Below are 12,274 nucleotides of genomic sequence, written 5' to 3'. Positions count from 1 at the left end.
TTTCTAATTTACTTTGTTAAAAAAAAAATCATAATTTTATGTCATTATCACCTTTTTGGTTTTGTGTCTATAGTGGATTTATAGTTCAGTTGGTAAAATATGATACTATGATGTGCTATTTTGACTGAATATTTGGGAAAACTTTGGAAACAATGATTTATGTAATCAGGATCGACTGCAAGCCCTTAGATTCAGGTTGTAGTGGCATTTTTTGATGTTGTATATCTTTCTATACCACGACACCATACCACATTACACCACATCACATCAAACCACACCATTACACCACACCACACCACACAGCACACCACACTACAGTGCATTACACCAAACCAAACCGAACCACACCACACCACACCATTACACCACATCACATCACACCACACCACACCATTACACCACACCACATCACACCACACTACATTGCATTACACCAAACCGAACCAAACTGAAACACACCATCACATCACATCACATCACACCACACCACACCACACCACATCACATCACATCACATCACACTACACCACACCACTTTCATTTGACACACTGAAATCAATTTTTTAAAAACAATTATGGAACCATTAATGTCATGTATACACCACGAAACATAATACACTGTGTTTTGTAAGTTATAGATAAATAAAAGTGTAGAGGTCTTTCTTCCCAGTATATATGACAATGATCGACATACACCTAGTGTTTGTCTTACCTTGCTGGGGCATCTGTGGGGAAGAAACTGTAGGTGTACTAGCTGTACTACTACTACCACTACCACTGGTAGCTTCAGTATTGGTACTGGAGGAGGCTTTAGGCGGAAGTTTCATTCCTAGCTGCTCAGCTAACTCTGCATGATCACCAGGATGTACATAGTCAAATACAGTACTGCCTGTCAGTTCAACCTAGCAAAGTCACAACAAATAAACAAACAATCTTAACATCATATATCACGACTAGTGTCTTGTCCATATCACCATAGACAAGTAAGTAGCCTCAGTTCTTACTTGTCTGTGATATCACAGTACATAGCTCTGTGGAAAATTATCACATGACAATGTACTGACACTGTTTTGACTTGTCCAAACAACAAAAGAAACATCTGTAAATCTGTCATCATATTTTACATTGATTTGACTTTTACAAATACTTTTGCAATTTACTGTACTGTCATAAATGCACAAAGAAACTTTTCAATCACTGACCTCTGATTGGTCAGTGGCAAGACAATAGAATGAAACTTTTGACCAATCAAATTCTATTCCAATTATGAGGTCATCAATTACTGTTTTAATGAGAACATGTAAGAAACTCAGAAGAGCAAGCAAATTCTACTGTTGAATTTGAAAACATATACCATTTAATCCCAACACAAATACAATGCATGGTTATTTAAAACTTGAGGTGACAAAAAGCCTATTTATTTCTACTTTTGTGTTGAAACAAAGTGGTGATGAATGAGAAGTAGCAGTGCATCATACGTACACCTTGTTCATTTCGAACAAGGGTTCATGATCTTATTTCCCTCAATTAAACTGAATGACCCAGCTGTTGATCTGCACATTGAGAGAAATAAATCGCCCATGTTGATTTCACTAAAGTGAAATTTATACCTCTAGAAAGCATAATGCAAGAAGCTGGGTGTCATAAACATGTCAAGTTATAATTAACTGATGCTCACATTTTTTACAACTTCTAAATTCAGCAGATAAAGTCAAAGACAAGAATCAATGGTATTGAGTTTAAACGGCCATAACTTTTGATCTTGCCAATTACTAGTTAGCCATACATGTTACAAGTCAGACCTGTGTCTATGGACCATGTCTAATCAGCTTCATTTCACATCTTTGATTGCTGTATATCAATTCTCATTGATATTTTTGCTGAAGCCAAGCATGAAAATTGGAAATAGATGTGCAAACATGTAAGACTATTGATTCATTGATTTTCAACAGTAATCTGTTTTTAGTATATATCAACTGTGGTGGTACACAACCGTAGCGCGTATACATCTATTTAGACTCAAAGGATTTTGCTTTGTTCTGTTTTGCTTCTTATTTTTAATTTTTTTTTTTTTTTTTTGGCATTTTCCAGGATGTACGTATGTCGTACACATCACAATCCCTGTTGGTTTATTCCCTACTAAGTGTTTCATTCGATTGACAGAGAGAATTTCAAGCCTGCTAAATTCTGTGACTTTCTGCCACCTTTTCAGGAAATTGGAGTTGAAATTGCTTGGAAAATGTAATATAGTAGTATACGTGTATCCTGAATTACATTACATTACTGGACTGTTGTGAAGTACTTGATGTTGAGTTTTACGTCACCTCCGACGTGTGTACTTATATTAAACTACGCTATATCGTTTCTCTTCTGCCTTAAAAGGCCTTGCATTTGAAGGGCTTTCATCTTATTAAAAATCTGCAACCAACACAAAGTGGAAGGAATTAAAAGAAGACACGGTGAGTGTCTCCTTGATGGTTTAGCTTCCACTTGACCAGTTCCTACTGAAATCTTTTTTTTTTTTTTTTACAACTTCTGCAACTCATTACTAGGCAGTCCCAGTTTAGGTTGTCATTATTTCCAAAGAGGAATATCGTTCTCATAATTAATGTAATTAAAGTAATTGGAACGACTTATCTTAGCTAGAATGTCAGTAAAGCTGGTAGAGGGCAATCGGTCTACTTCCCGTAGCTCTGCCGGTGGCTTTTGATCTTATTCCCGGATGGTTTGGCTATGTAAAGGTTGGTCCAGACACGGTGAGATAGAGAGACACTTAGGGCTGCCCTGTGCTTTGACCTATACCCTGAGGACTTCCTTGTAAACATCTTAATGCACAAGTAGAGTAACGTTTGCTTGCCTATCAGTCGCTGACTTCCACTCTTTTCTATCAATCTCAGCTATCCTTCTCCAGTTAAGTACAATTCTAGTGTTTTGACCTTCTGACCCGTAATTAAAGTTAGCTAATTCCTTTTTCTCTTTGATCTAGTGCAGTGTTATCACCAAGTCTATGTTCCACCTCTACCTCCATCATTTTCATATTTATCATAGCACAAGATTTGTAGAGTACAAGTGGTGGGTCCCGACCTCCATTATGGTAGTGCCGGCCACATGTTTCCATCAGTTGTCATGGGAGGCTTCACAACTGTAATCTATCAAGCCTGCCAACCATTTATTAGATGTCTATTTTCAGTGGGAATCTTTATCAGGGTTTTTATCGTTGTATCTTTTGATACTTTATGCGTATCTTCACGTCACATCATCATATAGTCATCCAGCAGTAGTAAGTAGAAGTCGCTACCCTCTATCATAGCACACACCGTAATTGCCATTCTCAGCTGTGTCATTCAACCACCTAAATCTTATACTCCCATTTCATCTGCTTTTCTTCTTGTTTTTCTACCTCTATAAATTTTTTTTATTCAACAGAGAAATATATGGTTTTTGAAATTACATATATCGTGATATTGTAACAGACAATTCTTTGAAATCAATCTTAGTTTTGTACAAATGTGTACAAATGTACCGGGCTCATTATCATAGTTACAAGTGAAAATCTTTACTAATAGAGGTTTTAAAAAAAAAAATTGGAAACAGATCCCCAAATATTAGCTGATGTCTTGTCAGCATTGTTAGGGATGTACTACTGACAGGAATTAGTCTTTATAAGGCAAGTATAGTAATGACAATACTTTCTCATTCCCTTTAAAATGTCTTTGAAAGTTGTTGCAAAAAGTCTTTAAGACTCCCAGGAAGGCTGTTTTTTTTTCTTTCCACCTGTCTTCTTTGTGACTTTAATCTCATGAAAGTAGCCACAAATGCTGACATTTTACTTATGTCTAATCACAATTTAACATTTCTTTTGTCAGCACACAATTTCTGGAAAAAAGAACTCCGTTGCCAAAATGAAAAAGACTCCACAACACTTTTTAGCTAGAAGTCATTGTAATTTGCCCATTTTGTTCATTTCCATACAAGAAAAGTCACCTAATTCAGCAGCCAAAACAAAATCATAAAAGGCAAATTTAGTCATCTGTGTTATTTTTATTGCCCCAATCATTCCCCTATAAGACTGCTTTGAAAGTGTCGAATGGATAGGTATATTAGCTGCACAAAGGCTAACGATTTTCTTGTGTGGCCAACAAAAGATAACATAACATGTTTTGGAGATACGCAAAATTACACCTAGCCTGTCCCCAGGAATTATACCTTTACATTTCTGTCAGCGTAGATTAACGGGTGTGTGGTCATGTAGCAAGTAATGGATGTCAAGGCTGTTTGTCAAGTCTTCATCTTATATGCCATAAATCTATGCCCTTCCCAAATACACTACTGTCGCTGGCGGGAAAAAAACCCGACATCTGACTGCTCACTAAGTATCATAAATCTTTTACAGCATACACAATTGAAAAATTTACACTACAAAAACTAAATTTGTTATTTTTAGTGTTTTTGAGACGGACTTCAGATTTTGATGAGAAGGATTTGGGTTTGGTAACAATGCTTATTGGTTATGGCTGTAAACAGAAGCAACATACGGCAAAATTTTGGACAATGAAAAAAAATTTCACAGAATGAAGTATATAGCGATGTTTTGAAAATGTGTGGATTCCATTTTATTGTACAATTTAGAAAATAAATAGTTCAAAAGTTATTTATAGAGAAAAATTACATAATTTTGGACACTTTACTAAAATTTGGGAGTTTTCTGATCTTTTAGATATAGAATATGAATATTCTCAAAAGTTACTGTTACAAAATAAATTATGCATAATTTTGATATTTTCAAAAAATATAGTGGTTTTTTATAACTGTAACACATGTTATCTCAATGTTCTTATCACTAATTTTTATGAAAAAAATTATGCTCAGTTTTAGATATTTTAGAATTTTTTGTCATTTTCAATAATAACTTATAAAAGTAAATACTTCTTGAAAGAAATTATTGAAAAATGAGGATAAAAAGAACAAGTTATTTATGTCAGAAAACACTTATTTTGAGTAGTGTGTATTATTAAGTTTTTAATCCAATCTGTGTTCATCGAGAGTATTAGCAATTCAAAGGGGAATATCGTTCGACATTTTGTGAATTTGCTTGATCTTATCAACATGCAAAAATTAGCCATCAAAAAACTGCATTACCATATTTACGTCAAACTATGTTGGCAAGCAGCCTGTCGACGTAAGTGACAATAAAATCGTTGTTTCAGCAGCCTCCCTACGTGCAAAGTCACAATACAGCAGGAAAGTGACATGACAATCTGTTGAAGCCTGCAGGCGACTACGTTATTTAAATATAGAACCGATATGAAATTCATCCCATATGGAAGCATTTCACCTTAGGTAGATTGCCCCCCTATCATGTCAATAGTGAAACATTTTAGAAGATATTAAAGCCATAATTTAAGATCTTCCTGCCTCAAGGCCATGGATTAGCCATTTATTCTGGATATATGAAGCTTGGGTCAATTTAGCAAAGAATTATTGAGTCAACAATATCGGAGTGTAGGAATAATAGAGTCAACAGTAGCGATATCGGGTGATCTTAGTGTCACTGTTTCATCAAGGCACACTGACTCAATTCACAGCTTTCACTTTTAGCATTTTTAGTACTCTTTTCTAGTTTTAGTTGCTGAAAAGGACATTGAAACTATACAATTTGAACTTAATATTTGATTATTTCCAGAACAATGTACAGCCAGCAAAATTGTATGATTAAATCATAAATTTATATTTTCAAAAATCTAAAATAGTTGGATTTCTGCATAATTATCTTGAATTCTTGAGGATAACTTCCAACCATTTGAAACTGAGGTTTTTACTTGTTTTTATTTTTCTTTAGTGATTAAAATTTAATAAACATATCAAGATTGAATGAATTTCTTATCTTATGTGAGTGTAGTACCCTCCCATTTAGGAGTTCATAAATTCTTTACGATAGTCTTTGGAGACTTTACAAATCAAACTAATTTGAATTTATTTTGGATGTAGACGCTGAATTTAAAATTTTCACTTTTAATATTTAACTACGGAAAGTAACTCTACAGTGCATGTTGCTTTGTCTTTTTTTTCGTGTTTGCTGCAAAAAATATTAATATGCATACTTTTTTATGAACAAGATAACATTCTCTGTATTATGGATTTCAATTCTTTACATATTTTAATGAGCACATATCAAATTGACAAAAAAAAAATTTGGTGCTGAAATTTTGAGCGGGAAAAGTACTTGCAAATGTGTCGGTCACGATTAAGTATTAAATGTTTGCACTTCAAATACCATCATTTCAACAGGGATATTTACCAACTCAAGATAATATTTAACAAGACATAGAAACCAACTACATGAGACATGACAACAAACAATAAATATGGAGAAAAGAGAACAGAAAAATGTGACAGCAAAAATTTACAATGCAATTAATCGTTACCTGTGATAGTCCCAAGTAGATAGACACTGTTTCTGAAATGTAAAGGAACCGTCCATCACTGGTCAGGGCAAATAGGAAACCATCCAGTGACTGCAAAAAGAACAAAGAGAGATATGAAAAACTCCTGTATCTATCTACAAAGAAGTTATTGGCAAATTGAGAAATTTTACAATGTATAACATAGATATAATAGAATAGTTAAAATGCAACGAAAAGGAGGAAAATATATTAAAATTATAGTGTTGGTTGAAACTAGTAATATGACACCTACTTTAGTATACTATCAGTAGTGAATGAGTACAAAAAGGGTTTGATTATTAAAGCTGCACTAGCTGTAACTGTGAAAGTTTTTTTTAGAACTTTTGCAAAATATAACAACTTATTCATACTACTGTACACCCTTCACAGTATTGAATCATCTGTTGGTAAACACATTTATGTAGCAGTACACATAGTATGGTGCAATCAAATGGGTTTTTTTGGGGTCCACACCTAAAAATCAGCACCTCCCAATGAATCACATCTTATTACACTACTCTTTTAAATAGCCCTCTAATTAACAATGGCTAATCTTTGGTATTTCAAGAATTTTCAGTAAACATTTTGTTGGTTGTCCGATTGAAAAAATAATACTCCAGTTAATGCTATTGCAAGTTTCAATACTTTATACTTCAGTATACTTTGAAATTTTCCATTATAAGTTGTACTCTAGGATTGTGTTGTCATGTACTATGTTGTGAACTACTGTGCAAATATTTCAAATATTGTTTTACTTTTATAAATCACTGAATATTTTGCCCAAACTTTCTTTTCTGAATCTTATTTTTTTTTATATTCATTATTGTAATGGTCATATTTATATATAAACATATAATATTGCCGTAATGACATGAATAAATCACTGCATTATATTTATTAATGCTACTGATAATTCTATATCTGAAAATATATGACTACAATGTATAATACATAATATCATTTATCATTACCTTAATATTTAACAGGAAAATATTTATATAAAATGCATGAAGTTTTAAAATAACATTTCTTGTTGAGTCTGTAACACTTTGAAAGTTAGTGGAAAAATGAAGGGGTTTTTCTCTGAGTATTTCCTTGCCAAACGTATAGTATTCCTAGTACGGCATGTACATGCAGGTTGCAATATTTGTGGAATGTTTATTAAATCAATAAATAAATATCTATAGTTATAAATAATTTTCAATCAAATTTTGACTTGAAATACCATACTCAGATATTTAAAGTTTTATGATTCACTAAATTATTCAGAAAGAAACATGTAGAGTAAACAGAAAGAGACGAACAAATCACCAGCAATCATCAATTGTTAATTCAGAATTGACACCAGATTTACAGGCATATAAAATAGATAGAAAATTAAGAATCATGAGAATGCAGACATTTTACTCTCGTAACTAACAGAGACAATGAGATGGGTTTTGGACGTTTGAACTATTTCAGAATGAAAACATTGGAGATTGGCCATATTGGATTTGCTATTGACTAAGCATTCTTGTGTTGAAAATGTGAAATTTGACATTGCTTGGTTGGTTTTAAAGTTGGCAGTTGACTTGGTACAGTTCTCAATGGAGTGTAAACATGCCGCTTGTTTCCACATGCCTTAACACACCTGTGTGCACCACAACTATACCATGTATAAAATACTTCGTGTATATACAGTCTATTCTACAGACATTTTGTACCATAACTACAATGTATACCATAAACAAATATATCAAGCATACACTGTCTGCTATAGACATTTTGTATATATAATTATATATCCCGTACAATAACTTTTGTACCACAAGTATACTACATACAATCACTTCATGTATATAGTCGATTCTAGATGTTTTGTACCACAAATATCCCACATACAAACTCTTCATCATGCTGTCTATTCTAAACGTTTTGTATCACAAATATACCACGTATAAACACGTCACATACAGTCATATTTTAAACATGTTGTATCACAACTCAGTACAAACACTTCCTATATATACACAAACGTTTTTGCTTTACAATTAGTGACATAAATGTATCTAGAGAGTTACCACCAATTTGTCAGTGCCAAAGTCTGCACATATACAAGTCTACATGTCCTGACAATGAAAAATGAAACTACTACAGAGTTGTTTACCACTGAGTCCAAACTAACTTGACTAAATTTCACATTCTGGAAAGTTTCCAAATCAGAAAATAATTTGTACCGACCTGATCTAGAGGTAATACAGAACAGGTTTGTTACATCAAAAAAAAATATTTTGATTTAATAATAGTATTGAAAATACAAAATTTTCAATATATTAAACAGTTTTAATAAAAAAAATTCTTTGCTTCCATGTTGAAATTCAAAATTATATTTCAGTGTATTTCTCTAAACTTTTGTATTGTGATATTGTTACCGATGAGTGAAACCTGACTAACACATGATTGTCATAATTTTGATGTTACGAAATCCTAATACTAACAAGTTAGTGTTGTCTCCTACTACACTATCATGCAATCATCAACTTTACATCTGCTGAACGAATGGTTGTGTTTATCTCTAATCAAAGTACAGGAATGTCAATCTACAATCTGTGTTATTGACCAATGACATCACAGATGAAGTCATTTTTTTTCACATATATATATATGACGTGGAAAAATGTTTCTAAATGTGGTCACATTCCTGTTTTTCCATGTGTTTCTGTTATAATGACAGTTTATGAAATGTCTTGAATGGCGGTGGTACAGAGTCCTAGAATTTCATATTTTCATAGTTTGTAAAATGATAGCAGTATATCACACATAGACTAAATTATTTTTGGTATCATATACACTATTTTAATGAATTGACAGATACAGTTTCTTGGACAACGACAACACAATTCAATTGATAATTCATTCCTTTTCTTTGGTAAGATTATCTTTGTGGTGTTTTTTTTAAAAATTGTTCTGTTGTTTTATTTAGAATCAATCACAATTCCACAGAAGGCTATCATCCCGTAAATAAATACAAACTGACAAAATAATGTCTCAGTGATCGTATAATGTTACTATCTATCACCCGACATTAAAGCTTGTTTTGGCTCACTGTTTATTTCATTAAGTCAAACATCACTGTGTTATTTAGGAGGAAAGCTCCCGTAATTTACCTGAATTAGTCAATTTTTTAGAAAGTAATTTGGGGCTTACAAGGTGATTAGTGGTTCATTTGGGTTCACAAACAGCTGACTGTTCATTTTGGTTATAAAAAAACCACAGACTTAGATCATTTTGGTAAGAAAAAACCACTGACGTTGTTCATTTTGATAAAAAAAAACGCCAAGTCTTGGTCAAACGTTTAATTACTGACTTTGTCATGTTAAAAGCCCTACTGATGATTCATTTTGGAAAAAAACATTGACTTAGTTAAGTTTTGTTAAAAAACTCACCGACTTGGTACATTTTCATTAAAAACCCCACTGACTTAGTTCATTTTTGTTAAAATCCCCACTGATTTGGTTCATTTTTGTTAAAACCCCCAATGACTTGGTTCATTTTTGTTAAAAACCCACTGACTTGGTTCATTTTTGTTAAAAACCCACTGACTTGGTTCATTTTTGTTAAAAACCCACTGACTTGGTTCATTTTTGTTAAAATCCCCACTGACTTGGTTCATTTTTGTTAAAAAACCACTGACTTGGTTTATTTTTTGTTAAAAAACCACTGACTTGGTTCACTTGATAGTCTAAGTCATACACAAAACAGTTTAAATTAGTAAGAATGCCATAGCCGTTTAAAATCTGATCGGCTCTCAATAATAAGAAACAAAGGAATTGTGAGATAGTTGTGATTTGGGAGTATAGTTCTTTTTGATTATGTACTTTACAAAGTTATCCAAAGTACTCCATGTATTTACTAAAGTACTGCGTTAAGGAACATATCTCTAACTTTGGCTTTCAATACTGTATTAAAATGTAGCACTTTAGGATCAGACCTGACCTTTGGCCAATGAAGATTGATTCTGAATTCAAATCATTGGACTTTATTACTATTTTCCTGGGGTCAATTGATAATTGGTGTTTTGCTTACTACCTTTTTCATGGCTGACAATTGAGTTTTTGTCAATAGATTGAGTGATGGCTTTGTAAAAAGACAGCAATACCACGTTATTTACTCAGATTTGATTAGGATGGATCATGTAGTGATTTAGCTACCTGCCAACTTAACTAATCGTGTCATTTACACCTTACTCTAACTTGTTCAGGGCTCTTATTCCGACTTGTAAGTCAGTCGTCACCTGACTGCTGTACTTCCTAATGTTGATCACTATCGGGATCTGATTTCTACTCACATAAGTCACACCACCATTTCAAGTATAAATCAAGCTGGTATTATGTCCACTGTATAAACTACTGATACGTAATTGCTATGGCAACCATAGGATTTGTTCTTTCATGTTTAACTCGTGTCCAAAACATCGACGCTCATCAACACACATAAATGAAACTATGTTACAGTAACAAGTGGTAAATTCAAGCATTAAACAAAGAATTCTTGATGTGTTATTTCTATCTGAATATTTTTGCCAAGCTTTAAGTTTATGAATTTGGAAATATAGCTTGGAAAAATTTATAGCAGTATTCACATCGTAAACATTTCTGTACATGTTTCATCATTTTTTGAATGGAATATGATATCTCTGTCTTATTCTGAAAAGTCTGTCTTATTCTGGAAATTTTTAGAACATGTTTGGTAGGTAGATTTTTTTTCATGTGTGAGTGTCTATAGTTCAGGTAGTTATGTTTTCTGTTGTTTTCCATATGGTCTCTATGTTATTGGTTTCTTCCCATCAGATGCACAGCCATTACAGATTGGAAGAACAGTTTTATATAGTCTTTTTAAGTTGATGTTAGTTTCCGCATCCATTACTTCTCACAAGACTTCACAATTTTTGCAATTTTATTTATTTTTTCCCTGAATATGTAAAAAAAAGTTTAGAGTCGGCAGTGAAAACCTAGGTGGGGGTCGGGTAACCAGAACCAAACAATTTTTTTAGGCCTCACCTTGGTTAACAATTCATTTTATACTATTTGATGTACTGATACTTCAGTCTCAAAATGATAAATCTATTCTACAGTCATTATAAGAAACTAATTGTTAAGCTTTTGTTAATGTGAAGTCAGAAGGAACAGTTTGCCATGCATTTTGTCAATGTGTTTGCCAAAGAGAGCAATAAGACCTGTATTACCATGTATGTAGTTAATCGCATTACTCTGTTGTTATACAACCATACAGTTATAATTAAATAATAACACCACAATTATATTTGGTTATAGGAAAAAAACAGGGTAGTTTAGGAGTACAATAATGGAAACATATGAAAATAGTTATAACTGACTTGTTATGAACTAATACAAAAGTAATTTTGAAGTAGTCATGAAATGCTACATTTTATACCAAGTGATATAAACTACATACATGCTATCATTCCAAAAGTTACATACGACCACAGATTAGATACTGCCTCATTTTAGTCGTAATATGTTCGTGTGTACAAATCATCGGGTAGATTGAAGCACATCAACATCAATTTTTAATTAAAAATTTGATCAGATTTAATATAAGTTGACTGAATTCACATTTCAATGTTATTAAGTGCTCATCTTTAGCACCATGCAGGACAAAATGAAATAGACTGTTACAAACTTGTCAAAAATATGAGTTTTTTTACAGGAAACACACAAAAAATACTACATAAAATGCTATAGTTGTGTATCATTTTGAGTCGCTTTCTGTCTGTGCAGAATCTGTGTTCCAATAATGGTTAAGAAATGCATTGAAAAATTTCTCTTGCC

At 32.8% G+C, this 12,274-nt stretch overlaps 1 protein-coding gene across 5 annotated transcripts in view; it reads right to left on the bottom strand.

Annotated features, from left to right (window-relative positions):
- Positions 1-12,274, bottom strand: part of LOC144443456 (uncharacterized) — a 143,807-nt gene that overhangs the window by 28,136 nt on the left and 103,397 nt on the right. For all 5 annotated transcript variants that reach the window (XM_078132947.1, XM_078132955.1, XM_078132970.1 and 2 more), the window contains 2 exons: positions 6,426-6,515; positions 713-902 (listed from right to left, as the gene is read on the bottom strand). In XM_078132947.1, coding sequence (XP_077989073.1) covers positions 713-902; positions 6,426-6,515 — 280 coding nt within the window. The remainder of the gene's footprint in view (positions 1-712; positions 903-6,425; positions 6,516-12,274) is intronic.

Source organism: Glandiceps talaboti, chromosome 2 (assembly GCF_964340395.1).
Source record: "Glandiceps talaboti chromosome 2, keGlaTala1.1, whole genome shotgun sequence".
NCBI classification, from domain to species: Eukaryota; Metazoa; Hemichordata; class Enteropneusta; family Spengelidae; genus Glandiceps; species Glandiceps talaboti.
Note: the sequence above shows the minus strand (reverse complement) of the source record. Positions and strands in the feature narration are given on the sequence as shown.